This window comes from Penicillium paradoxum (assembly GCF_028828445.1).
Source record: "Penicillium paradoxum strain IBT 22861 chromosome Unknown utg000005l_segment0_segment0, whole genome shotgun sequence".
Taxonomy (NCBI): domain Eukaryota; kingdom Fungi; phylum Ascomycota; class Eurotiomycetes; order Eurotiales; family Aspergillaceae; genus Penicillium; species Penicillium paradoxum.
In genome coordinates, this window is record NW_026643183.1 from 1,639,283 (window position 1) to 1,664,938 (window position 25,656).

Genomic DNA, 25,656 nt, shown 5'->3' on the forward strand with positions numbered 1-25,656 from the left:
CTCTCAAACAAGAGCAAGAATACGCCAACAATAAAACAATCAACACCCAAAGCACCAACACAGACATCTTAGAAAGAATTGAGTAAATCTTCCTCCTTCACCTGATAAACCTCATCAATCCTCTCCCCCAGCGGCGTATCCCCACAAGCAAAGTCCGTATTAATCCGACTAACAAACCTCTCGACAAACCCAACAGCAACATCCCCAATCTCCAGTCCCGGAACACCAACACCCTGCAAACTAGTAGCCTCCTTACCCTCCAACCCACAAGCCACAATCTGCTTGAAGAACCACATCGGCTCGTCCGTAACATTCAACCCAATCCCAAAACTGCTAATATTGCGCCGCAGATGCACTCCAACGGCAGTGATCTTCTTTGCCTGCGATGCGCCCTTCGATACCCACACGCCCGGGTCTTCGGTCGTGAAACCCTCCACGCCGTAGCTTTTCAGAAGGTCGATGACGCTGTTCTCTAGCACGCGGATGTGGCAGCGCGGGGTCAGCCCCAGTCTCTTGAGATCGAGGATTGTGTATGCGACCATCTGGCCCGGTCCGTGGTAGGTTGTCTGTCCGCCGCGGAGGGTCGGGTGGTACTCTGCCTTTGGGGGGTTGGCGCCATTCGGAATGAGGAGGGAGCGGATGGGTTCGAGAGCGTCGGGCAGGGAGAGGTTGGGGTTTGTGATGTCTGGTGGGCTTGTGTTTGAAGGTGGGAGGTCGCGACGGCCGGTGGTGTAGACCGGGTTTGGGGTGAAGGTGATGATTGTTGGGTCTGGGGGTGGAGGTGGGGTGTTGGCTAGTGTGGCGCTTGATTTGCCCGAGGTTTGGGAGAGGAGGGAGCCCGGGGAGGAGAGCTTTTTGTGCGTGAGGAGGCGGGATGTGAGGGCTTGCTGGATGTGCGAGACGCGGCTGAAGGGCGTTGTGTGGGGGAGGTGGAGGTGGGCGAGTCTCATTTTGGGTGGTTTGGTATGTGATGGGGTATTTGGGGGGTTGAGGATGTGGAATTGTATCTTTTAGCGCATTGTTTGGTGGTCCGAGAGGGCGTTATGTTTTCCACGGAGGTTGAGGTCGGTTGTTGCGGAGAAGCTGGGAGCTCGCTCCGATAAGGTTTGATAAGTGGCGGTATTCGATCTTGTTCAGTGGCTGCTTTCATACTTGGGAGTATTTAACATTATGACTTTGGATTTGATATCTAGATGTCCAATTATTTGGATTGCCTTCTATCTCGTTAATTGTACTTGGTTGTGCATGTTTTCTCGGACTAATCTCATGTGCAGGAAAAACAACGTTACATGTAGGCAATCACAATCGAGTGGATTCAAGGGAATCGAGAAGCATTCATTGTCATAAAAATATTTAAACTGAACGAACAAATCATACTTTTCGAACTGCCCAGGGACATGTTGGTGGTGTCATAAAGACCAGAGCATATCAACACCCAAACTATGAGGAGGGCACCCCATTGACCAGCCCGGAATCCTGCTGCTCAGCGGGAAGCAGAACCCAGTCGCGCACACCACCCTTCCAATCAGCAATACGGCCCTCAGTAACTCTTACAGTCACAACCCGCACATCACCATCAATGGAGAGGCTAGGCCGTCTTTGGCTAGGATCCTGTTGCTGCTGACCGAAGAGGTTGATCTCTTCCTCCTCGAAGGTATTATTTTCCAAATGGCGGGCCTTGCACCACGACTCCTCTTCCGAGCCGGACTCCAAAAACTTCGCCTCACCGGTAATGGTAGTGGAGATGCTGGAGAGGGCGCTAGTGTTTAGGTTGAGGAGCAGGCTAGCAAGAGACGAGCGGGTAGCAGCGGGTGGTGGGGAGCCATCGCGGTCACCGTGCGTCGGAGCTCGGGTTGGTGGGCGATGCGATACCCAGTCATGGACCAGCAGCGAGACTCGCGGGTTGGACAACAGGTGGTTGGTTTTCCGCGATGCGGGGTTCGTTGTCATGATGATGGTGGGGTACGGGTCAAAGGGGGTCGAAGGAAGATAGGTGTAAGACATCAGGGAGATGTGAGGTGTCTTGTCATCGCATGTTGCTAGATGCAACTTGATTGAGAAGTAAAAGGTCAGTTATGAATTGATTTATCTAGGCGATGGTTGGCACTATGTACTTACGAAGCGGGAGTTCTTAAGACATGAGATGACCTCGGATGGCAACGAAGTAGCGACATGAGGGTGAGTAGTGGTCGCAGATGCCTCGTAAGACAGTGGAGGGTTGAGTGATTCAGTCATTTTCAGAACATTCGAGGACCAAAACGATCGTAATGAAACTCCGGAGCGAGATGGGGTTGAGATCTGCCATCCGGGGCGGTGTCCTGTTGCCCAATGGCTTCTAGGCGATCTTCGTCTGGCAGCGACGTCATCACTCCATATTCGCCTGCTTCCAACCGTGACCGACAGGGGTTATCCCGATGCGTTTGACATGGCCATCTACTGTTTTTGACTCATTTTTGAATCAATTCAAGTATAACGCTTTTCAACTAGTTCCCATGTACGGACTATTCTGTACGGAGTACGGAGTTGTTTGAGGTGCGGTGGAAGAGCGTGGAGATAAGCCAGACAGGTTTCATCATAATGGCCGTAGACATGTCCGATCGGGTGCACATGTGGTACATCACTTATGATTTCGCGCCGTAGGACTACAGAGTAGTGTTCTTATTATGGAGTACTGAAAGGTATTCCAACCTTCACATGTTTATCCCAAGACGCTATCTAAAACTACGGTAGCCTGCATAAGTGGCACAGATGCTCGTATGGTGTAGGCGTATGGAGTACTTTGTATCGAATACATCTCCGCCATGTCATCATTACCCACCTTGTAGTGGCAGATTGGCTGTGATCCGGGGCAAAGGAGACCAGCACCGCCCGTCGCCTGGACCGAGTCGGGGAAAGTCCCTTCCCCGCACATGAGCTACATCCAATCCCAAGAACATCTCTCCTTGACCAACCCAGACAATCGTCGGATTAATACTACCTGGGTACTTCAGATCTTCAGTTTACCTACCTCTGTGGTTACCGGTGGTAAAACATTCTCATACTGTCCGATCCAATCGGTACACACATCCCCGGATCATCGTGTCCCCCTTCTTCAACTCCCCTTGTAACGTCCTAATCCCTGCTCTCCCCTCCCCATTCCTACACCTCTCTCCTCCCTCTGTTTTCCCCACTCCCACAGCCTCTCTCCCTAGCTTCGTGTCAACTTTACACCCATCTTTGTGAGGCGTGTTGTCTGTTGCTCTTTGGTTCCTTCCCTGAGTCATGATGTTGGGTCCACGCGCAGCTCGCTCGACTCGGTCAGTGACCTCACTATTGCGACCTTTCAGCTCATCAGCTGTGGCCTGCCGTGCTCCCTCCATCCGAGATGTTACAGCCGAGTCGACCGAGGAATTCCTTAGGCGACAGAAGGAGTTCCGCGAAAACTTGGACCAAGCTCGTTTGAGAAGAGAACAGCAAGAGAGTCAGTCTGTCAATGCTTCTGCTTCTTCATCTACCCCTTCCCGTGAGTACGCTCCCACTGCTCCGCGAGTGAGCAATGCGAGCCAAGGTCATTTCCGCCCTGCTTTCGATGCCGCCGCGGCACTTGACCATAAGGCAATGGGCTCACTTTCAATGCACCGCTATATAGGGGATGAACAGCACCAAGAAGCCGGAGCCAAACGTGGCCCTTTATCCTCGCTCATCTACGGCACCAAGGAGGGCCAGCATTTTGACAAAGACATGGAGCGCTCCTTCTCCCAGGTCCTAGCCCGCGGCAAATATGTCCATTCCATTGTCATGCACGACGTCAAACCCGACAAGGTTGATGAATATGTAGAACTGGTCGGCCAGTGGTACCCGCGCATGGCGGGTGCCGAGGAGAACCGTGTCAACTTGGTAGGAAGCTGGCGGACGCAAGTGGGCGACAATGATACCTTTGGTAAGTTCCAATCGAATGAACCTACCCATGTTATCTGTTAGCTGACTGTTGGTTTCAACCGAACAGTCCACATCTGGGAATACCAACGCTATGAAGGCTATCACGCTTCCCTTCATAACATCTCGGAACATCCAGAGTTCCGCGAATTCGATCGCAAGCTCAAGAGCTTGATCAAGAGCAAGAAGACTTCGCTGATGCAGGAGTTCTCATTTTGGCCCACAACCCCGCCGCGCCGTCTCGGTGGACTGTTTGAGCTTCGGTCATATACACTGCACCCAGGTAACCTTTTGGAATGGGAGACACACTGGCGCCGTGGCCTCTCAGCTCGTCGTGAGGTGATGGAGGGTGTGGGCGCATGGTTCGTGCAGATCGGCGAGTTGAACACAGTGCATCACCTGTGGCAGTTTGCCAACTTAGAGGAGCGCAAGATCCGCCGCGAGCAGTCGTGGAACGTCGAGGGCTGGGCCGAGACGGTTCACAAAACCGTTCCACTTATTCAGACCATGCAGAGCCGGATTCTCGTTCCAATGCCTTGGAGCCCTGTCGGCTAGACTGTAAAATACAGCTGAATCATTATTTGTGAGCCTTTCGTGTGGATATCGAAATCCAAGAAATCTGCGGTGTGTGATTGAGGATGCGGCGAGGTGGAGCGGGATGGAGCGAAATGGACCTCGCCCTACTATTTTCTTTTTCGTTGGGATGCATGAGATGGAATATGCGAAGACCCCTCGTGTACCCCAATTTGTATTGTGTACCTAGGCATCAAGCATGTGTCGAATCCAGTCTAACATGATATTGGTAGAAATCCCCGTTCTATAATGCCCATACTCCGTAGAGCCAGTGCCGAGCAACGGCGCTCGGATAACCCCACTTCTAGTCTCGACGATCTCAACGTTTTTGAGGCATTTCATTGGCAATAGAACGCATGGGCACGAATACAATACTGTCATTGACACGTTGTATCGATCTGCACTTGGGTGGTCATCCTTTAAGAAGAACTCTTTTGGAATCCCGTCCTTACCCCCATGTTCCTCCGTAGATGCAGGTAAACATCATAGATCTAATCTCAAACCTCCTCCGCCGGCAGAAAAAAAAAAGTCAACGAAAACAAAACAGATCCAGACCAAGTGGCCTCTTCTGTCTATTCAACGCCGATCTTTAACATCGAGCCCCATAGACCCGCGTCTACGGCTGTTCCTCCCCAACGAGGACCCGGTTTTCCTTTTCCTTTTCCTTTTTTCCTTTCCGTTCTTCGTTTCCCTTTCTCGGCGATACTCCTTCCGTCGTCCTTCACTGTCAACACTCGACTTTGATCGTGCGTCTACGTCTGACAGAAGAGCAATCGCGCGCATTTGGAGGGGAGCACCGCAACTCGACAGCTTGATCGAGTATATGCCTCGTATTCGGGACGGAATATCCAGACAATAGACACCCGCGCGTTAACAGACGCGCAAAACAAACCCACAAAATGGTTTACATCCGGCAACATGAGTTGGCAAATCTCAAGAACTACAAATATGCTGGAGTCGATCATTCGCCCGTGAGCCGGTTTATCCTCAAGCCCTTCTACAACAAATTTGTGATTCACTGCTTTCCCATGAGCATGGCGTAAGTATACTCCCCATCCTTGGGTTTTGTTCTTGGGTTTTATGTGCATGGTTATACAGTCAGTTTCAAACTGAGGTCCTTTCGGCCCGAGACGGATATCTTCCTTGTCTCTCGTGTCCCTCCAAAAGATCTATACACAGCACAATGTGACTAACTTCTCATTTCTCTGCTCTTTGCGCGCCTAAAGACCCAATGCCGTAAGTCTTCCTTATGCGACACTCTTCATTACTTGAGATATAAAGAACAGAACCTAATGGCTCGCTTTGGTAGATTACGCTCACCGGATTTATGTTCGTGGTAACTAATTTCCTCACGGTTATGTGGTACAACCCGAACTTGGACACGGACTGCCCGCCTTGGGTCTATGCCAGTTGCGCCATTGGCTTGTTCCTGTACCAGACTTTTGATGCCGTAGATGGCATGCAGGCGTATGTTTACACATGAATTCCGTTGAGATTGTTGGAGAGCGCTTCGCTGATACAGGCTGCGCCGTAGACGGAGAACTAGGCAAAGTGGTCCGCTGGGCGAGCTCTTTGATCACAGTGAGTTTCAGGATATCAGGACGCAAAACGAGCAGAAGAGGATGGTTGGCTAATTATGTGCTTCTACACTAGGTGTCGACGCATGCAACACTGGTCTCGGCGTATTGATCTTCGCGGCCGCAATGAACATGGGACAGTCCTGGATGACCTTCCTCGCTCTATTCGGCTGTAAGCCTAGCCCTTCCTAAGCACCCCCGCAGCTAGATCGTCTCTAACAAGCGCAGCCACCATGACGTTCTACGTGTCAACATGGGATGAATACTACACCCAGGTCCTCACATTGGGCGTGATCTCTGGTCCTGTTGAGGGCATCTTGACCCTTTGCACTGTCTACGCGATCACCGCCTACATGGGTGGCGGCAGCTTCTGGCACCAGCCCATGCTGGAGACCATCGGTGTTTCAAAGCCAAGCTTCCTCTCGAGCCAAGTGTACAACATGCCGTTTACACAGTGGTACCTGGTATATGGCGCGATTATGCTCTGCTTCGCGATTGGCTCGAGCATCATGCACGTCGTCCAAGTGCGTCGCGCGCGAGGCCAGGACCCAATCGCGCCGCTCTATGGTCTCCTGCCCCTGGTTGCGATTTGGACTCTCACCCCCGCCTACCTGTATCTGCAGCCGGCGATTTTGGAGAACTATACCATTCCCTTCGGGCTGTTTGTCAGTCTTGTCAATGCTTACTCCGTCGGGCGCATCATCATCGGCCACCTCACTCAAACGAGCTTCCCCTACCAGAACGTCCTGCTATATCCGCTCGCTCTAGCTGTCTTGGACAGCGCAGGAGCCCTTCTCGATTTGTGGTCTGCCCCCGTGCTTGGATATGGTGTTGGCCAAGTCGCATTTGTGTTCGTGTGCCTCGGTCTGGGTGTTGGAGTATACGGTAGCTTCGTGGTATGTTTTCGTTTTCCCTCCCATTGCGCGTGCGATCATTCTTGCTGATATGGATTGTCCTCCAGTATGACATTATCACCACGATCTGTGACTACATCGACATCTGGTGTCTCACAATCAAGTACCCGTTCGTCGAGGAGACCGAGCGCAAGAACGGCGTGTTGAAGAAGACCATATGAGAAGATTATAGACGCTATCCGAGGCGTTTGATGGGCTTGTGGGTGATCAGCAGTTCAACCTTGATCACCACAGGCGAGACGGCTCAATTGAGCCCGGTGGAAGATGCGAGTATCAATAGATGGATACTTGGAAAAGAGCGTTGGACAAAATGATGCCTGGCTAATGACGTTCGTAGTACATATTTTGGGTTCCGGCGCACATGGAGCAGGTAGCTCTTAGTGGCAATTTAGCGATAGAATATGAGAGTTGTAATGTGCATGTGCATGATTCTTGATTGTTGTAGAAGAAACAGGAGGCACCTGACTGCCTGCCCGCAGCGGAATCCACGTCTCCACATGGAACCAGCGATTGAGCTCGTGCTTACCTCATTCACTTACCTCATCAGGGTTTGATTGGTGGAAAGTCCGCCGCCTTCCCGAATAAGGACAAGCGAGGGCACAAACCGGCACAAAGCCCTACCTCCACCCAAACCGGTCCAAATCCCTTCAGACTTCTCTTGGAAGACCACCTCATCCGCATCACACAAGGCCATCGCCATCAGCGCCATTAATCAACTATCTCGCTGATCGACTTTCACTCGTCAAGATGGTGAGCCCATTTTCGCCCTGATTTTCCGCTCGGTCCCTGTTCGATGCGATCCCCACGGACACGGAAGACCTATTCGGATTATCGATTTCAAATTTTCAACGACCACCGACGCTAACATGTTGTCCTTGATAGGTTCTCGCGGTCGATCTCCTCAACCCCACCCCCCAGGCCGAGGGCCGTAAGCACAAGCTTAAGGTATGAAACAACCGGACTCCGAAAGAATGCACCAAACCATGTGAAAATATCGACCCGATGGGGGCAAATGCAAAACCTGGACAACTCGACCCGGACCCGGATCTCCGATGCTTCGACATGGAGCAAACGGGAAAGGAAATCGAACGTCAGGAAGAACATGGAGGAACAATTCAATATTGGAACTATGATGGCTGATTCTCGATTTTCCCCGCCTACAGACCCTTGTGCCCCAGCCCCGCTCCTTCTTCATGGACGTCAAGTGCCCCGGCTGCTTCACCATCACCACCGTCTTCTCGCACGCCCAGACCGTCGTCATCTGCGCCGGTTGCTCCACCGTCCTTTGCCAGCCCACCGGTGGCAAGGCCCGTCTGACTGAGGGCTGCTCTTTCCGCCGCAAGTAAACGAGAAACGAATGAAAAACTTTTTCTTGTTATGTTCCGGTTGAAACGTCAAAGAGAGAATTAGCATGGAGAAATTAGGATGAAAATACCAAAACCTGGGGTTGACCTCTTCTTACCTTTTTTTTGGATCATCTCGGCTTCGGTTTTCGGTGTTTAGGGGAGAGAGTTGCTATCCTGGCCCAGTTCCATATACTGGACCTCTCTCTTTTCTCTCTTCCTACCGGGCTTCAAAATGTCACATACCAAACAACCCTTTTTTTCAATACCACCCTTCCCCTACCGAGCCACACATGGACGGACAATTTTCTCTTAAACTGTTTTCTTCGACTGGTGTTGGGGTTTGAAGGGGGATGCGATTTGCAGATGATCTGATATGGTTCTTATAACCATATTGTATCAGTCCGCATGTCCCCTCTTGAAAAAAAGACAAATTTGAATGTGGCCTTCTGGACCCATTTCTCATCCTACTTCCTCCACTGCGTGTTCTTTCTTTTGCATTTCACGGTGATGATTAATATCTCAGCGTTGAATTCTTGTTTTCCTTGCGCGTGATGACAGATAGAAGATGGAATGCCCCCCACTGTCAACGACCCCCCCAAAAAGCATACAAAAAAAAAGCAACCAGCATTCTCCTAGGGAGTTCCGGATATCTGGCACAAAAACGGCACCTTGCTTGACTTTGTGCTCTGCTTTCTGTTTTGATTTTCTGGCTTCTTGTGTTCAATGTCTATAAATGTATCTGCGACTACTGTATATTGGTTTCATGCTCAATCCTATGAGTTGCGCCTTGTACGTGTCTGCTTGTAGATATACATGTATATGTTGTAACTGTAGATCGTCTGTTGTTAGACACTATTGGTAGCTAGGTATGTTGCAAGTCAATATATCATATCAAGCTCGACGTCGACTGTCAGGTGTAATAATAGGGTTAGAAGAGACGCGAGATTCATCCCACTTTCTCCCTGCCATTGGTCCCTGCCCTGAGACTGCGGGGGCAGCCCCGAATATTCCCCACCTTGCGCATATGCGCTTGTCTACTTTGGTGTGGGAGGTCTAGGGCAGGTGGAAATGGTAAAAACGAGGCGTTTGTCCTTTTGCTGGCATAAGCTTTGAGTACAAATACCGTGGTGTATCCTGACACTTTACAACCTCGGAGTATATATCCCAGCCTAATTTTCGCCCTTCTCCCTTCAGACTAGAACAACCTGCAAAACCAGAATCTCAAAGGTCAAAAACGAACTCGAATCCCAAGTCCATCGCATTTAGATACAGGTATGTCATAAAATATGTTCGCGTGTGTACACAAACCGCAGAACCAGTCATTGGACAAGAGATGCCAGTAACCGAGTGGGGGATAAAAAGGCGAACACAATATCCAGCCGAGTCACACCAGCCCAAGCTGATCATTACTTTCCCATTCCTTTCAAAGAGATATATCAATGGAGCCCCTTACTCAGTCAAAGCCCGAGCCTTGGCCTTGATCTCCGCGCCGAGGTCAGCGGGGATGGTGGGGTTAGCACCAGTCATCATCGCGAGCTTGCCGGAGGTGTCATTGATGAGCATAGCGGCAAATTTATTACGGCCTTCGATCTCTCCCACAGCATTCTTGGTAGCGATGTCGTTAGCAGCGTATTTGTCTGCATCGATGACCTTCAGCTGGTTGTTGGAGGTACGGACGAAGTCGTAAAGGAAGAAGACAGTAGGGTGGGCGTTAGGAGGCTGGCACTGGGGGTGAGCCTCAAAGGCACTGTTTTTGATTTTGTTAGAACCCTACTCTAAGTTTCCGGGGTGGATTGAGGGGGGTTCAAAAAGATATTTAGTAGTGGAATCGCGAGGTGGGGGGGGGCATACTCAATGAGGGCCTGCATCTTGGCTTTGAGATCTTGGAAATGAGTAGCAGACATGGCGATTAATAGGTAGGATGAAAGAGTGAAAAGTAATGACTGGGAGCTGAATTCAAGATGTTTGTTGAGACAGAGCTGTTCAGGGCCCGAGTTCTAGGGACTCTGACAACGGAAAATCTGGCCAATCCGATCCACTTCGGATTCTCTGGCCTTTTCCACTGGAAATTGGGCCCTGGGGACTCTCGCCGGTAACTGGCTCTTCCATACAGAAAGAATTTCGATGGAACTTAAAATAAGATGGTATTTCCCATATAATTCTTGCCTGATGATTGTAATTCGACTTCCGCAGAACCCAGAAAAAACCCAACCTAACTTACCTAGGTAGGTTGGGGTTTTAGGGCCATACCTTCGCACTGGGGTTAGGTCTAGGTTATGACCTTCGACCTAGCTAGGTTATTAGGGCCTTAAGTTAGGTTATAAATAATATAAATACCTTCAAGTATAGGATTTATGTTAAGGAAGTGGGCCTGACACCGGTCGCAAAACTAGGAAGTAATGGTAGAGCATCTAGCAAAAGAGCCACTATGACGACGTCGTCATGGCAGGTTGCCAGCCCACACCCACATAATGGGTGGTACAAGATATCCTAACCCTTTAGGTTGTAACACCTTACATGCATCATTTGAGCTCTGTAACACAATCCCTCTATAGGAGTTTCTATGGGATTCCACATAGTAAACTCGGTAACCTCGTTATGTATTTAAGTCACCTCATTCCCGACCTTAAAACATCAGACAATTACAACTTCTTCTACAATACTATTCACTTCATGCTTCTCTTACTAGACTCTCATTTCTAGTTTAACAGCCCATAATATCAACATATCATCACGTTCTATTTCATCTCCATCAGGAAGACACTACTAGTTATCAGATTTCAATTTGAGTGTTTCTACGAGACAAAAACAGTCTTGGCGTGATCCCAATCCGCGGCTCAAGCCTGTCGTCTGGACAGCGCACGTCTGGTTGGACGGGAGACGGGCGCCAAGGAGGCCCAAGATTTCCGCCGACAAACTCCCTCTATCAGACTCTCTGCCTCTTATCTTATCGCGCCTACATCGGAGAGGGGAAGAAAAGAGTCAGCTTCCAGTCTCCTTTTTCTTCTACAAGACAGTCCGCTCCTCCAATCCATTGAAAACGCTCTGATTCTCTACACAGCTCTGAATCCGCCCATTAAGAACAATGGCGCCCAATCCCACAACCTCGGTGCGACAACCCCTCAAATTGTTGATGCTCCACGGATACACCCAGTCCGGCACCTTTTTCCATGCCAAAAGTCGCGCCTTGATAAAACACATCCAAAAGGCCTTCCCTCTCTATGATGTCTCAGCCATCTACCTAACAGCTCCTATCCGCCTCCGGCCTGTCGATATCCCCGGCCAGGAGGCCTCCTTAGAAGGCACCCCGATCGATGAAATTGAATCCTTCGGCTGGTGGCGGCGGCCTGCTACCGTGGAACAGCCGCTGTACACGGGCATTGAAGAGGGATTTGCGGCTGTAGCGCGCACACTGAAAGAAGAAGGCCCCTTCGATGGCGTAATTGGGTTCTCCCAAGGCGCCGCATTGGCCGCAATGGTCACAGCGCTGCTGGAGCCCGCGCGGAAACGGTCCTTCGAGCACTTTTCTAAAATGAGCGTTGATGGGGCGGCGGGAATAGCGATTCCTGCGCCGTTCGGCGACGAATTCCTGCACCCCCAGCTGAAGTTTGCAGTTTGCTACTCTGGGTTCAGGGCACCGGGGGCTCGGTACCGGGGTTTCTACGAGGAGCCGGCTATCCAGACACCTGTGTTGCATGTGCTTGGGTCCTTGGATGCTGTTGTTGAAGAGGCGCAGAGTCGAGCTTTGATCGAGGCTTGTGCTGGTGAGCCTGAGCAAGATGGGTTGGTTGTTTGGCACCCTGGTGGTCACTTTTTGCCGAGTCAGCGGCCTTATCTTGATGCTGCTGTGCGGTTCATTAGGGAAAACATGGAGAAAAGTGATGGATCAAATGGTAAAGGGGAGGAGATGGAAGAGGATGTGAATGATATGGATATGCCGTTTTAGAGGGATAGGACTTTATACAGACAGAGCTGGATCTGGGGATCTTATATGTACTGGATTAGATTAGATTCTTCTGAACCATGACTATATGTAGCGCATCTACTTTTTTTTCGGGTTACGATGATGGCTGCAACGGCCAATAGACTGAGTATGTGCTGTATATGGGTGTGATATAAAGGTCATAGCTGCGATTTCACTCTTCGTGGGTCTACCGGCGAATTATTTTACACGCATGGCAGAAATCCCCGCGCCCAAGTCCCGTTCACAAACCAACTTAATGCGCCTTGCCCATGTCACTGCGGGTGGGCTGGATACGGGCCATCATCTCCTCCTTCGTGATCAGATGATCGATCCGCTCGAGCAGACCCAGCAGATTCTTCATGTCGCTGCTCCATTCATTCAAGACATCATCAGCATCTCTGGGCTTGGCGAAGTTGACCAACCGCGCGGGCCGGTCAATCTTAGCGTAGATGGTCTTTGAAGTGACCAGATCGCTAATGTACTTCTCTGTCTCTTCCTCGGTCAGATCCAAAAGTTGGGTCAGGCGACCCATCTGGATGCGAGTATAGTACTTGGCTACCACACGAACATTGTGCTCGATGACTCGCTTGCGCAGATCTTGCCACCTCTGGTTTGCTTTGTTGTCAACGGCCTGCTTCGCCTCAGCGTCGAACACGTCTGTGCTGCACAAGTGGGGGCCGAATTGCTCGGAGACCATAGGCCAGCGCATCAATTCGGGGATGGTAAACAGCTTCAGCAAGCGCGATTCCTCAGGAACCTGGGACAACCGTGAATCTTGCTTGATGCGGTGTAGGAGATCAGATTGTTCATTATCGTAGGGAGCCAGAACGACGTAGTACACAATGCGGGCAAGTGACTGGAGTTAGGTTAGTGGTGGCCTGAATGGTAGGATTGGAAAGGGCACATACTGCACGCAGTTGCTCTGGGTTGTTCTCAACTGCTTCCGTGTCCAAGACTTCTCGGTAGTTCTTGCAAACCTCAAGATATTTGTTGTCATGGTTGGCCAATGCGATCTGCTGTTCGAAGTAACGGAGCTTGAGATCTGTAACATCGTCATCCACCTCCATAGGTGCCTCGTCTGGCCCACGAGTCTTCTCCCGCTCCTCTGCCTCCTTCTTGAGCTTCTCGATCTGCTCGGGCGACTTCTTCGGCTTGCGATTGAAGTATCGCTTGTTGATCTTGCGGCTTAGAATCTGAGCCTGGGTCCAGTCTTTGCGCTCAATGCACAAAGAGACCTGCTCCAAGATAAATTCTGTCTTTTCCCGTCTCGTCATTGACCCAAACGTCTCCACCTGCAGCTCACAGAGGATATCTGCTGCTGAATTGATATCGCCTTGGGTCTTCTTGATATTCGAAAGGATGCGTGTGACGCGGGCTCGCTCTACTTCAACAAAAATCTTTGTGGGTCATTAGCATCACTCCGATCAAGATCAAATGGTGTTCGGCCTACCTTTCCCTCGGTCACTGTGCGCAGAGTTTCGATCACAGACATCTTGACTTCCAAGTTGGGAGTCTCATCCAGGAATGTCATAACTGTTTGCACCATTTTCGTTGTGGCCTGCTTGAGTTGGGCATGTTTCTTGGAGAGGAGAAGCACTTGATCGTTAAGAAGGTTCCAGTCACCGGCGTTCTTGATGATGGTGACAATGGCAATTAGAAGGCGCGATGTAGTGGCAAGATCAGAGGCCTGAATAGGAAGAGTCTGATTAATTCGGGTGAACCAATAATGGGGATGGCAGTCAGCGTCATACCTGTCTCGATTGCTTCTCCAGACCCAACAGCTTATCGACCGCACCTTGGACATCGGTCTAGAAGCAGGTAAGTTAATATCGGATTTGATATCAAATCAGCGTCGGTATGTACCTTGGCGAGGCTTTCAGCCTCCGGGATGAGCTTGTCGGCATCCTTTGTGAAGTCCTTCTCGGGCTTCAATAGGCCGCCGGACATGATGACGAATAGGGCTGGGGAAGCCGACGGGTCAAATTAGGGGAAAATGAACGGGTGGTTTGTTAGTGATTTTCTTTGCACACTTCCGTTGGACTTGACAACGTGAGGTTCGTGGAATGGTGTAGGATGAGATGGAGATGATGCTGTAGCTCCGGTGTTGCGCCCTTGAGCTGGAAGCTCCGGTTCACGTGACCGAAACATCACCTTGTCCTTCTGAACTCCGGACTTCAGCATGCCCACTTGATGCGCTGATCACTCTTTTGTCGGATGATAAATCTGGTTCTTTCGAACATCTATACATTTGCAAGTTCCAAGGAGCATTTTATATATATGGTCTGTTTTTTCATGTTCCGTCCACAGAGTCCACAGACGCTCTAACGACCAATCCATATATGTATGTACCTAGTAGCTCGAAGCCTGGATATACACCCGACTATTCGGCCAGAAGGCACCCCAGTTTCACTAATATCAACACCTGGGTTGAGTCCGATATAGGCCAATTAACCTTCCCCGATATTCCTCATGTATACCACGTGACCTTATAGCCACATGCAATCACGCAATCTGCCTTAACCTCTTTAGGCGAGGATTTTATGTATAGAAATTTTTGGAAAAAGAGATGTGTTTCTATAACATACACTGTGTATGAGTCAATGGGAGAAAATCGATCTCAAGCACCTCCGTCTGATGCTTGATCATTCTAAACTTGAATCTTAAGACCTCCTGTCAACTGTGCCAGGACCATCCCCCACTTCGATATCCTTATCGCCCGTTATCACCAATCGCGACAGGCCTGTTACTCACTCTTGATATTCGCCTCTGACTCCGCGGAAGTCTAGAAAGTCAAATCAGTGAGCATCTGCCTTATAAAGTACAGGCTGTCTTTGCCTTGAAGTGTGGCCATTGAGGAGCCTTCCGCAGTTTGATCTCTCCTGCCTCTCCGAAAGCGGCGTATTTCCATACTTATAGTCTTTGGCGGGGCTTGGACACTTCGTCCCACCATACTTCACCATGAAGGATGCCTCATGTGACCCTAGCTCACCCGCGCCATTGATGGCTGCGTGGAATACCGAATCACAGGTTCACTTGATTATCGGTTCGAATCCAATTGCCGCTGCTCGATGTGCAAGAAGCATCGAGGTCGGCGCAAAGCCAATCATTATTGCGCCGGAGACCGATAGCATGCACTTCACTCTGTCCGAACATATTGCCAGTGGCTCTGCCCAGTGGATCTCTCGTGAGTTCCAAGATAAGGACTTGACCACCCTGGGCAGAGAAGAGGTTGATCACGTTGTGGACTTGGTCTTCGTCACCTTGGGCGGCAACAATTCTCTGAGTATGTCCTGCTGATACAATACCTTAGGCCATATGACTGACATTCCTCACCAGGCCCACACATCTCAAAGCTTTGCCGGCGTCTCAGAATTCCAGTGAATGTATCAGATGCACCTGAACTGTGTTCCTTCACACTACTGTCTACGTACTCAGATGGCCCTCTTCACATTGGTATCACGACATCAGGCAGGGGTTGCAAACTTGCATCCCGTCTCCGGAGGGAGATCGCCGCCTTCCTACCCCAAAACCTTGGAACGGCCATTGACAGACTTGGTGCCGTGCGGCGGCGGCTGTGGGAGGAGGATAATGCCGCTGGGTTAGGAGAGGCCGTATTTGACAGGGAGGATGATGATTCCACAGGCCAAAAACACACATTCAACAATTTGGTCACGGAAGGTGATGTTGCCGCCGCGAAGACGAGAAGAGTGCGTTGGCTCTCTCAGATCTGTGAATACTGGCCTCTCCGAAAGCTCGTGTCTATCACCGATGCCGATATGGATTCCATCTTGAAGGCGTATTCAGCTAGCAGTGGTACTCTGGCTGGCACAAACGGCCTCGATGCCCCCTCAAAGAAGGGGAAAATTGTGCTCGCAGGTTCTGGACCTGGTCACCCAGATCTACTCACTCGCGCGACTTACCACGCAATTCACAATGCCGACCTTATCCTCGCAGACAAGCTCGTTCCCGCCCCAGTTCTGGACCTGATTCCTCGCCGAACGGAAGTCCACATTGCACGAAAGTTCCCCGGCAACGCAGACCAGGCGCAGGAAGAATTCCTCCAGATGGGTCTGGCAGCTTTAAAGCAGGGACGTCAAGTTCTTCGCTTGAAACAGGGAGACCCATATCTTTATGGACGTGGAGCAGAGGAGTTCGAGTTCTTCAGAAACGAAGGCTACATCCCTGTGGTGTTGCCGGGTATCACCAGCGCCATGAGTGCATCTCTGTTTGCTGATATCCCGGCGACCCACCGCGGTGTTTCGGATCAGGTCCTCGTGTGTACAGGTACTGGCAGAAAGGGCGCTGCTCCCAACCCTCCCACCTATGTACCTACCCAGACTGTGGTCTTCCTCATGGCTCTCCACCGACTTTCTGCTCTTGTCGAATCCCTTACTACCTTTCCCACGGAAGACACTGATTCACAGTCGCGCGCGCTCTGGCCTAAGGAAACACCATGTGCGATCATTGAACGGGCATCATGCCCTGATCAGCGTGTCATTCGCTCGACCTTGGAACATGTCTGTCTGGCCTTTGAAGAGGCAGGGTCGCGACCACCAGGATTGCTGGTTGTTGGCGCTAGTTGCCACGTTCTGCACAACCCTCAAGATCAGCGATGGGTGATTGAGGAGGGGTTCCATGGATTGGATGAGCTGCGTAATGAAGTGGATGCAATCGTGTCGGTGGACGAGAAGCAGTGATTTGACTGATCCACATATATATCTAGAGCGATGGTTGCAAATTGTGGTGGATATTTATTGTACATAGACAGCATTCAGATACCCCTAGAAACGAGACATGCATGATCATTAAGAACCTCATCTTCATTATTTTATCTAGATTTTGTTTTAATTAAAAATGAGATATTCTCGGGATACACCTATGCGTGGAAAAGTACGGAGTACTGACACGAGGAATTGGCGCGGCTCGATTTAGTGGATCCCCCGGCTTTGTTTAAATTGCTGATCGCTCCACCTCATCCGCATCTTCAATTCTGACAACAACCTCTGCCACAGCCATGTCTGCCAGACCTCAGAGACCGGTTTATTTCTCCAACGGGGAGGCCCTCCAGACGTGAGTTTTGCGGTAATTTATCGCAACACAGATCCAAGTCCGCTAACCAGCGCGCCTGCAGCCCCCCGATGACTGTGCGGGTCAGACGCTTTGTCGAGAGTGTATACTACTTCCTGGGCTTGTACTTTACTTCACTTTTATCAGTATGTATCTCTCATGTCAATCCTCATACATGGTCTCTTCTTTTATTATCTTCCCTGTGATGCTCTATCACTTTCTCTGCCGCAATTGGACCAAATCTGACCTATTTTTAGATCGATGCCTACACTGCCGCTGAGAACTCTTCTTTCAACGTCAACAACCCGAATTATAGATATCAGAATCGTTCTCGTTGGGGAAATAATATTTCCCCACAGGGGGGAGGTGGTCGTGGTGGAGGAGGTGGCGGCGATGGTCCTGGATTTGGTCCGCGGCGCGTGGGCCGTGTGGACGATGTTCGTGGGCCGGAGTGCAAGAGTTGTCAATAGGCAAACCGGCAGACTGCAAATACATCGTCACTCAGACGTAGCATCAGGGAGAATACAGGGTAAGATGCCGAAACAAAGGGGGGGGGTTGGTTCCTTCGCTCGATCTTTTCTTTGATGGGGAAGCTTATCATACCCGATGCACATCGCATCCTGCAATGCACTTCTAATATCAAACCGAAACCTTATACCTTGATACAACAACACTCAGGATTTAGATATACCTCATGTGCACAATGGCCCATTGGACCTCATATCTCGCCAGGAATGACCAAAAAGTATCACCCTAGGAGCGACACTAGCCTTTAGCGCCACAACACCGCCCCCGCGAGGTAACATCGTGTCATCTTGAATTCCCCGAGGACGGGTCGTCATGATGATACTAAAACCCCCACGTGACAACCCCTCTTCCCCTCTATGCCAAGTGTAGTAGGACGACCTGCCCACGTTTCCAGAAAGCAATCCACAACACTACTTCCGACAGCGTGCCCTCCAACCCAAGGCACAGACTGGACAACCTACCCATCATGAGTGCCATCCCAGCAACAGACGCCGAATGGGCGGAAAAGATAGCCAAGATGAAGGAGCACCTGCCAGAGCACACACTGTCTCAGCCGCCAATTCCAATTCCAACAAGGGTCAATCGCACAATAGACCACACCCTCTTAACCACCCCAATCGATGCCTCCCAGATTGACACTCTGTGCAAAGAAGCCCTCGAGCACGACTTCGCCGCCGTATGCGTGCGACTCGAGCACGTCCCACGTGCAGTAGCCCACGTCAAGGGCTCCAACACGGCCGTTGCCTGCGTGGTAGCCTTCCCGGAGGGAACACACGAGACAGCGGAGAAGGTGCGCGAGGCGAAAGAGGCCGTTGCGCAAGGCGCCCAGGAGCTCGACATGGTTATCCGGTACGGGCTGTTGAAAGAAGGTCGATACACGGAAGTGTACGAAGACGTGCTTGCGGTGCGCAAAGCAGCTCCAGCACCGATTATCCTCAAGACGATTCTGGAGGCATCCATGCTCACAAAAGACGAGCTCCTTGATGCGACGATTGTGTCATGCATGGCTGGTGCGGATTATATCAAGACCAGCACGGGATGGAATGGTGGTGCTAGTCTTCAGCATATTGCGCTAATGCGTATTGCGGCTGAAATTTCCGGAAGCACTTGCAAGATCAAGGCTAGTGGCGGTTTGCGCAATGCTGATGATGTAGTGCGCATGCTGAAGGCTGGGGCGCATCGCATTGGAACTAGTTCTGGGATAAAGATTATGCGTGAGGTGGATGAGGGAGAGGTTCTTGAACAAGGGGTTGGTCATGCGGCGTATTGATTCAGTGATTCCTCGCAAGACATGGTTTTATCTTGTGGGGGAGGAATGTGTCATTGAAAGTTAAGAAGTAGAGCATTGAGGTTAGCGGAGATCGAAAGATATCCAGATTCCTTTTTTTTTGGCTGTTCGGGCAGCCTTGCCACCGTGAATATAATGGCCACTACTTCCATGGTCCATTTCTGACTCATAGTTTGCCCTTGCGGGTTTAAATCCAATATCTCTCGGTACATTACAGTTGTAGATATCAGATATCAGATACCAACCCCTGTGTGTAGGCCCAATGGGAGGGGGACACGATGGGCGGGATCCATATGAACCTGGATGGCATGGTTTCAAGGATTGTGACCTGGTTGAATCTCATAGTTCGTGCAGTTATGCCTTTTGTGGGCCGGAATAACGGAGATGCACGATGTAGGTAGTTTTGTGAGACAATTGAACCCATCCTTGCGCATGGTAGATGTGAGCCCTGCTTTATCCCTTTAGGGTTGCCTCGTGAACACCCCCACTTGTTCTACATCAAGATCATTATTATCCCTTCAAGGTATACATATATGTATTTCAACCGGTTTTGTCGATGCAGGACCCCCCTTTTAATGGAATCAAATGATTATTGCAACGGCGCGGATCAAATGATGACGACTTCCGAGATTGGTTTGGTCCTGGACTTGAGTGTCCAATAAATGCAAGATGTTACAGACTGTAGTTTGCCAGACCAAGGATTTGTATTAATACCATTTCAAACCCATGCCAGGGGATTTATGTGGGAAGTTGAACAGCACCGATATCCATAGTCATGAACGTGGCGGACATCTTGATTATTTGACCTAAAAGCCCCAAAATGATATAGTATATACTAATCCAAAACCCTGCGCCGATCCATTGATATGCCAACCAAAATAATCCAAGGCTTTTGTTTATTCATCGCTCTGATCATCTGAGTCACTGGTCAAAGCACCGTCGATATCCATTTTTTGAATCACTGTGTCACCGTTGCGACCCTTCTTCTCCGCGGCGAGCCAAGCTTCCCGCTTTTTCGCCTCACGCTCCTGCTTCCTTGCTTGCCGAAGGACCTTCTCCTGCTGTGCGGCCTCCTGCTTCTCATGGAGCTCGTTGATGTAATCCTGCAGATTGGCGAGTTCCGAACGCAACTGGACAACCTCGTCATCGGCAGTATGGCGAGCAGTCTCATTGACTGCGACCTTCTTCTTGAGCACAGCCACCTCGTTTTCTAATCCAGCGACCTGCGAATCACGAGCGGCGGTGTCTTCAAGGGCTTGTCTGGAAGGGGTAGTGTTCGCAGTAACGCGAGTGACCTCCGCACCACCGGGCTGACGGAATGCTGCCAGCTCTGCAAGACCATCCTCGATCATGAAGTCAGGGAAAGACGAATGAGTAAGCGCCTGGGAGAATTGGGTTGGTTTGCGGCACTGGGAGTCGGATGGGGCAATAAGGTGCGTGTGGAACATATATTCTGCGGGGACGGCGCTAGGGGCGTGCGATGGAGCAGAAAGTCCACTATCATGGCGGGGCTTGACGATAGTGTGGGCCTTTCTCTTCAAATCCGAGGAAGGGTGCGGGATGCCACCTGGGGGTAGCATGATCAAATTGGTGATCGGATGCGTGTAGTCCGCGACCGATGATGTGAACTTTCGCCGGGCAACATTCCATGACAGCACCTTCCCATTCGCATGGGCTGAGAGTAACGTGGTACCATCGTATGTAAGGGAAATGGTCTTCACTGAGCCTGATTCAGCTGAGGGAGGGAGCCACCGGTCCTCCATAGAGACCTGTGCTGGGGTTGATTGCACCGAGGGATCGTGAAGAGGATGCTGCGCAGAATTACCCCGGTAGAAGTCCACTGATTGTACGCTGCCATCTTCATAGCCAACATAGAAAGCCCGGTCGACGGGATCTAAAGCCACAGATGTTGCGGACAAGGGAAGGAGGAAGGTTCTCAGCACCCGGCCAGTATGATAGTCCCATGCGATTGCAGTGTTGTCTTTGGCAGTTGATACCACAATGTTATGGCGGCCATTGCTATGTCCGACAGCAAGAGAGGTGATTGCCGCGCGGTGATTGGAGAATGTTCGGATAGGTGAGTTTGTGGGTTGGCGAGTCGCGCTGAGAGCGGGTTTCGAAAATGAGAGAATGCTAGGCAAGGACCAGACATGCACGCTGGCATCAGATGAGCCGGACAGAATGAAGTTAGACGTGGGGTCGATAACGAGTGAGGTCACCGGTTGCAAGTGGGAGGCCGTCGTGGCTACCTGGCGTCCTGTGCATGTCTTAAGAAGGCTGTCAGAGGCATGCTCACGTGAGACACATATCAATGGGATTCAACATACCTCCCAGATAATCAATCGACCACCTTCAGTGCCCAAAACCAAGACATCGCCGTACTTGCCCCCCGCGACCGCAATACTGCGTATCCGCTCCGGAAATGGGACAATGCCCTCTTGATTACCTTTTTCCCGACTATAAACGTGCACAACAGCTTTGTCTGCTTGAGCCGCAAATATATGCGAGGGGCTCACAGCCAAAGAATTGGTTGAGGTTGAGCTCTTCTTGAAAGTCGATCGCAGTATCGACGAAGGCTGCAATTCATGGACGCAGATTCCTACATCTCTAAGCGAGGCTGTCGGAGATTTAGCGGATGACAGCGTCGACGCCACAAATGATTCGGAAAGCATCAGGAATGGGAGAATGAGGTATCATACGAAGTATGGGAGGTTGGTTTCGACTCGCCCATCCCTTCCGAGCTTTTTTTTTCTTAATCGATTGATAACGAGGTGTTTGCACTGTTTGGCTGGTCCATACCCGCCAATGCGGCTAACCTCCCCCCACGGGCTGTGTGTGATCTATCTATCTTGCGATGGTGGCTTTTTATCTGACGCAGCCTTCTAGAGATTTCTCCGATCTTTTTTTGATCATTAGACAGAATCTTTGTTTCAAGAACATCTATCAATAAATCGTGCCGCGTTTGATATTAGACCCGCTGAAACTTTGACCTGTCACTTTTAGTCAGCGCCACCGGGGCCAGCCTCGGGAGATCAGCCTGGTCCAAGTACGGAGTATGAGGTATCAGCTTGCAATCTAGGTATCAATGAAGATCGCTGCGACTTCCTCAGCTCATTCCGAGCTCGACTCAGTGTCCAAGGAAACCGGCGCAAACCGTCACCAAGCATTTATATCCGGAGCCCGACGAATTACGCTAATATGTACTCCGTACAAGAACTCCGGTATGATCCAGATTCATGCAAGGGATGGCAACAGTTGACAAGAAGGGGTGGATTGCTGTTGCGACGAGACACGACATCCAATGAAGACCCGCTTTACTACACCCTCTGGGTGATCCTGTTGTCCTTCTCCAGGGCCTGATTCGTCGCGGCTCCCTTCTCCCCCCTCTCTTGCATCCCAATTGTCTCATTCCCAGTGCCCACCCGGGAGTTGACTATGTATGACGAGAGGAAGCGACGGATAAGGGTCTCTCCACGTTTACGGGCTCCTGCAGAACCAGAGATTGAGATCGGGAGCCAATTGTCGCTCCTCGCTGTCCGAGTTTCTCCTCTTCTTTGGAATGTAAGGGCGTCGTGACTTCATTCTCACTATTATTACTATGTCCCGTGCCGGGAAGGCTGACTCTCGGTGTTCGTGCCAGATGATGGACCCTCTTTCCAAGCCTGAAGGGGGAATTGTCCCGTTGAACATTTTCGGGGTTCTTCATGGCAGGGTTTTAGTCCTGTCAAGGGATGTGCACCTAGGCCCGATGACCCTACCCACCTTAAATTAGCTGACTAGCGCCACAGTCGCTGTATAAGGACATATCGAGCCCCTGCATCCATGAAACTTCATTTGTTTTGACGGCTACAATAAACAATCTGAATTGCAATCCCAGCTGGGTCATTCTGGTGCAACACACTTTGCTTTTTTTCTTCCCGATCTTTCGGACTAGAATTAATACTTTTAGTCGCGAGCCCATTGTCCAACATGGACTCTGGTGTGACACAGATGCCTGCCCCGTCATGCCTTCCGGTCCAGGTTCAAACTCACATAAAAAATCAGGGCTCGAACTCGTCGGCAATGAGCCACGATGGCATATCAATCGCCGAGGCCGTCCCATCACCCCGGAGATGGTCTCCCACCTACATACCTCGCAGGCGAAGCAGACAAGTGCCCTCACTATCATTTATACCGTCACCAGTGATGCCGCGTGTAGAGTCGCAGGATTTTTCGACTTCGTCAACCCGGCGGGCTGCAGACCGGGGTACAGCTTGCATGTCGCCATTTCGCTCTGTTCGAAAGATGAAAGAACCTTTCCAGTTGATGCTGCCATCATCCCCAGCATCACTTGATGGTCCTCCTCCCGCCTTCCCTGAGAAACCCAGCAAACTATCTACAGCGCCGGCCGAACACACACTGCGAACATGGCGTTCAGACCAAAATCTGACCTCTAGTAGCATGGATGCATTTGGCCTTTTACCCAGCCCACCCATGTCAGAGTCGAGGCCCGCGAGTACTGGTCCAGAAATATCTTACTTTGATTCTTTCTCCTCGCAAGCATCAGAGCGATCTAAGGACGAGACGGAGGAGCAAGAGGCGAACGATTTCACTCAATCGGACGGTCCTGTCCCCAAAATGACATTGAACGTTGCAGAAAGAGCAACGTACACGGCGTACCGTCCTCCAAATTGGGAGAATCAATCGCGTCCAGATGTTATGAATGTCCACCAAGCACACTCAGAGTTTGTACGGCTATGCGAATCCGGCAACGAGCAAGGTGCACCTGCCTCAAAAACTGACACTCCGACTCCTACTGCAGCATCCCCCAAATCAGCACATAGCGAGAGATCTCTTGTTCCTGGAAGCTCACCAAGACCTCAACGCCTCAGGGCTGGGACAGTCTCGAGTGAAGCTAGCTGGGTGCCTAGCAATTTTTCATACTGTGAGCGATGGCTGCAGGGTGTGCCAGTTGACAAAGCGAGCGATCAAGGCACGCCTGCAAAGGAGTTCAACAATCGGCGTAAATGTCAAATTGTCGAGAATGACCCTCCTATGCCCAAGCTGGACATAATCCCGGGAGCTAAAGCTCTGAAAGTAAGTATTCACTCATTCATACTTGGAGAACAACATTGAGCTGACTGTTATGCAGAAATATGTAGTCCATCCCAAAACAAAGCCCAAGCTTGTGGATATTGCGCGCCAATCATCACCGTCGGTGCCGCTAGTCCCTCCAGCAGTGCTCCTACCACAGACAGTACCGACGACTCCAGATCAGCGTCAAGAGGAAGTATCTGTATTCAGTCCGGACACTCCGCTTTATATTTCTGACAGTGGATATGAAACTCGTGATTCTGGCTGCTCGTTTAATGGTCTTGATGATACAAAATCCGACGAGCACGATGACGACGGTGATGCCTACACTGATCCAGGGTCATTGACCTCTTCAGACAGCGTTGGATCAACTGTGATATGTGAGAGGCCTGACTCCGTGCAGGGAGAACGTGAAGTTTGTCCGCAGCCTGAAATACGGTCGGGCAGTGTAAGCCCGAAGGCATCATCACCAACAACCCAAGCACCAGATAGGACCTCCACCATACCCGAGAAGCAAGAAGAAAAACCACGGCTATGGCACCATGAATGGACGCTGGACGATCATGAATGGACTCTTGATGAGCTGGACCACTCCGTGAAGGATTTTCCTCGCCATATGCTTCGTCTCACATCCCCTGTGATGGTATTCCTCCGCAAAAACGACGAGAAGGCCTTGCTCAGGCCTTTCCGTACTATTTTTCCTGATGTGACCGAGAACCTGCTCGACTGCCTGTGTGCCGCCCTTCTGGCCCGCAACTATCTGCTTTCTCTGTCAACCATCCACCGAACCAAACCATCTCCTTCCACACGCAACGAGTCATACCCTCTCGAAGCGATCCCAACAAAAGCATACAGCACACTCGGAATACAGCTTCCCTCTGGGTCATCTAGCAAGACAAAAGATCGCATTTTTGGACCTCGCAACGCGGAGCTCCGAGCACGCCTTGAGCGCATCGTGGACAATCTTCTCTTCGCCATCTGCGGCCGATCTGATCCTACGTTGAAATCGGCCGTCGAAGTACTCGCTCAAGTTCTTGAGACCAATGCTTAGCATACTCACTCCCTATACTCGATATTTCCTTGTCTGTTATTCCCTTCAACATCTCACTACCACACTCTCGACATTTCCTTATCTGTCATTACTTTCAACGTCTCATTGCCACTCTCATTGTAACTCTCCTTTCGTTCTGTTCGTTCATTCTCCACCATTTTGATTTCCACACTATCCCTTCCTGACTGTCCTTGCCATCTCATTCATTCTGCGGTAATACCGCTAGCTACCGCTCTACTCGATGAGCTCTCTTTTCTTTCATTTGTCCTCATTCATCCTTTCACTTCAGTACTTTCATACCCTTGCATTGCGCGGCCCTTGGAACTTTGTTTAGTAACCCGCGCGTTCGGAATCAAATCA

At 50.6% G+C, this 25,656-nt stretch overlaps 12 protein-coding genes across 12 annotated transcripts; 7 read left to right on the plus strand and 5 right to left on the minus strand.

Annotated features, from left to right (window-relative positions):
* Nucleotides 1-68: 68 nt before the first annotated feature.
* N7457_005644 (lipoyl(octanoyl) transferase LIP2) lies at nucleotides 69-950 on the minus strand (the record flags this gene model as incomplete). The annotated part of the gene is made up of 1 exon (XM_057176688.1): nucleotides 69-950. The coding sequence occupies one exon, from the start codon at nucleotides 948-950 to the stop codon at nucleotides 69-71; it is 882 nt and encodes a 293-aa protein (XP_057030990.1).
* A 490-nt stretch (nucleotides 951-1,440) lies between these two features.
* Nucleotides 1,441-2,235, minus strand: N7457_005645 (pyridoxamine 5'-phosphate oxidase family protein; the record flags this gene model as incomplete). The annotated part of the gene is made up of 2 exons (XM_057176689.1): nucleotides 1,441-2,049; nucleotides 2,119-2,235. The coding sequence occupies 2 exons, from the start codon at nucleotides 2,233-2,235 to the stop codon at nucleotides 1,441-1,443; spliced, it is 726 nt and encodes a 241-aa protein (XP_057030991.1).
* Nucleotides 2,236-3,261: 1,026 nt separating this feature from the next.
* N7457_005646 (NIPSNAP family protein) lies at nucleotides 3,262-4,470 on the plus strand (the record flags this gene model as incomplete). Its single annotated transcript, XM_057176690.1, has 2 exons — nucleotides 3,262-3,919; nucleotides 3,986-4,470. The coding sequence occupies 2 exons, from the start codon at nucleotides 3,262-3,264 to the stop codon at nucleotides 4,468-4,470; spliced, it is 1,143 nt and encodes a 380-aa protein (XP_057030992.1).
* Nucleotides 4,471-5,387: 917 nt separating this feature from the next.
* On the plus strand, nucleotides 5,388-7,140 carry N7457_005647 (aminoalcoholphosphotransferase; the record flags this gene model as incomplete). Its single annotated transcript, XM_057176691.1, has 7 exons — nucleotides 5,388-5,527; nucleotides 5,715-5,724; nucleotides 5,798-5,955; nucleotides 6,011-6,069; nucleotides 6,142-6,237; nucleotides 6,294-6,961; nucleotides 7,027-7,140. The coding sequence occupies 7 exons, from the start codon at nucleotides 5,388-5,390 to the stop codon at nucleotides 7,138-7,140; spliced, it is 1,245 nt and encodes a 414-aa protein (XP_057030993.1).
* Nucleotides 7,141-7,726: 586 nt separating this feature from the next.
* Nucleotides 7,727-8,325, plus strand: N7457_005648 (40S ribosomal protein eS27; the record flags this gene model as incomplete). The annotated part of the gene is made up of 3 exons (XM_057176692.1): nucleotides 7,727-7,729; nucleotides 7,862-7,924; nucleotides 8,143-8,325. The coding sequence occupies 3 exons, from the start codon at nucleotides 7,727-7,729 to the stop codon at nucleotides 8,323-8,325; spliced, it is 249 nt and encodes an 82-aa protein (XP_057030994.1).
* Nucleotides 8,326-9,774: 1,449 nt separating this feature from the next.
* Nucleotides 9,775-10,229, minus strand: N7457_005649 (uncharacterized protein; the record flags this gene model as incomplete). The annotated part of the gene is made up of 2 exons (XM_057176693.1): nucleotides 9,775-10,072; nucleotides 10,177-10,229. The coding sequence occupies 2 exons, from the start codon at nucleotides 10,227-10,229 to the stop codon at nucleotides 9,775-9,777; spliced, it is 351 nt and encodes a 116-aa protein (XP_057030995.1).
* Nucleotides 10,230-11,410: 1,181 nt separating this feature from the next.
* On the plus strand, nucleotides 11,411-12,271 carry N7457_005650 (alpha/beta hydrolase; the record flags this gene model as incomplete). Its single annotated transcript, XM_057176694.1, has 1 exon — nucleotides 11,411-12,271. One exon carries the CDS (start codon nucleotides 11,411-11,413, stop codon nucleotides 12,269-12,271), a length of 861 nt encoding a protein of 286 aa, XP_057030996.1.
* Nucleotides 12,272-12,542: 271 nt separating this feature from the next.
* Nucleotides 12,543-14,236, minus strand: N7457_005651 (proteasome regulatory particle lid subunit RPN5; the record flags this gene model as incomplete). The annotated part of the gene is made up of 5 exons (XM_057176695.1): nucleotides 12,543-13,145; nucleotides 13,198-13,686; nucleotides 13,740-13,976; nucleotides 14,041-14,097; nucleotides 14,153-14,236. The coding sequence occupies 5 exons, from the start codon at nucleotides 14,234-14,236 to the stop codon at nucleotides 12,543-12,545; spliced, it is 1,470 nt and encodes a 489-aa protein (XP_057030997.1).
* Nucleotides 14,237-15,247: 1,011 nt separating this feature from the next.
* On the plus strand, nucleotides 15,248-16,986 carry N7457_005652 (putative siroheme synthase; the record flags this gene model as incomplete). The annotated part of the gene is made up of 2 exons (XM_057176696.1): nucleotides 15,248-15,572; nucleotides 15,626-16,986. 2 exons carry the CDS (start codon nucleotides 15,248-15,250, stop codon nucleotides 16,984-16,986), a joined length of 1,686 nt encoding a protein of 561 aa, XP_057030998.1.
* Nucleotides 16,987-17,303: 317 nt separating this feature from the next.
* Nucleotides 17,304-19,154, plus strand: N7457_005653 (2-deoxyribose-5-phosphate aldolase; the record flags this gene model as incomplete). Its single annotated transcript, XM_057176697.1, has 4 exons — nucleotides 17,304-17,359; nucleotides 17,421-17,502; nucleotides 17,614-17,807; nucleotides 18,332-19,154. 4 exons carry the CDS (start codon nucleotides 17,304-17,306, stop codon nucleotides 19,152-19,154), a joined length of 1,155 nt encoding a protein of 384 aa, XP_057030999.1.
* A 914-nt stretch (nucleotides 19,155-20,068) lies between these two features.
* Nucleotides 20,069-21,844, minus strand: N7457_005654 (putative ribosomal assembly complex component Ipi3; the record flags this gene model as incomplete). The annotated part of the gene is made up of 2 exons (XM_057176698.1): nucleotides 20,069-21,439; nucleotides 21,500-21,844. 2 exons carry the CDS (start codon nucleotides 21,842-21,844, stop codon nucleotides 20,069-20,071), a joined length of 1,716 nt encoding a protein of 571 aa, XP_057031000.1.
* A 1,297-nt stretch (nucleotides 21,845-23,141) lies between these two features.
* On the plus strand, nucleotides 23,142-25,296 carry N7457_005655 (uncharacterized protein; the record flags this gene model as incomplete). The annotated part of the gene is made up of 2 exons (XM_057176699.1): nucleotides 23,142-24,248; nucleotides 24,304-25,296. 2 exons carry the CDS (start codon nucleotides 23,142-23,144, stop codon nucleotides 25,294-25,296), a joined length of 2,100 nt encoding a protein of 699 aa, XP_057031001.1.
* Nucleotides 25,297-25,656: the final 360 nt, after the last annotated feature.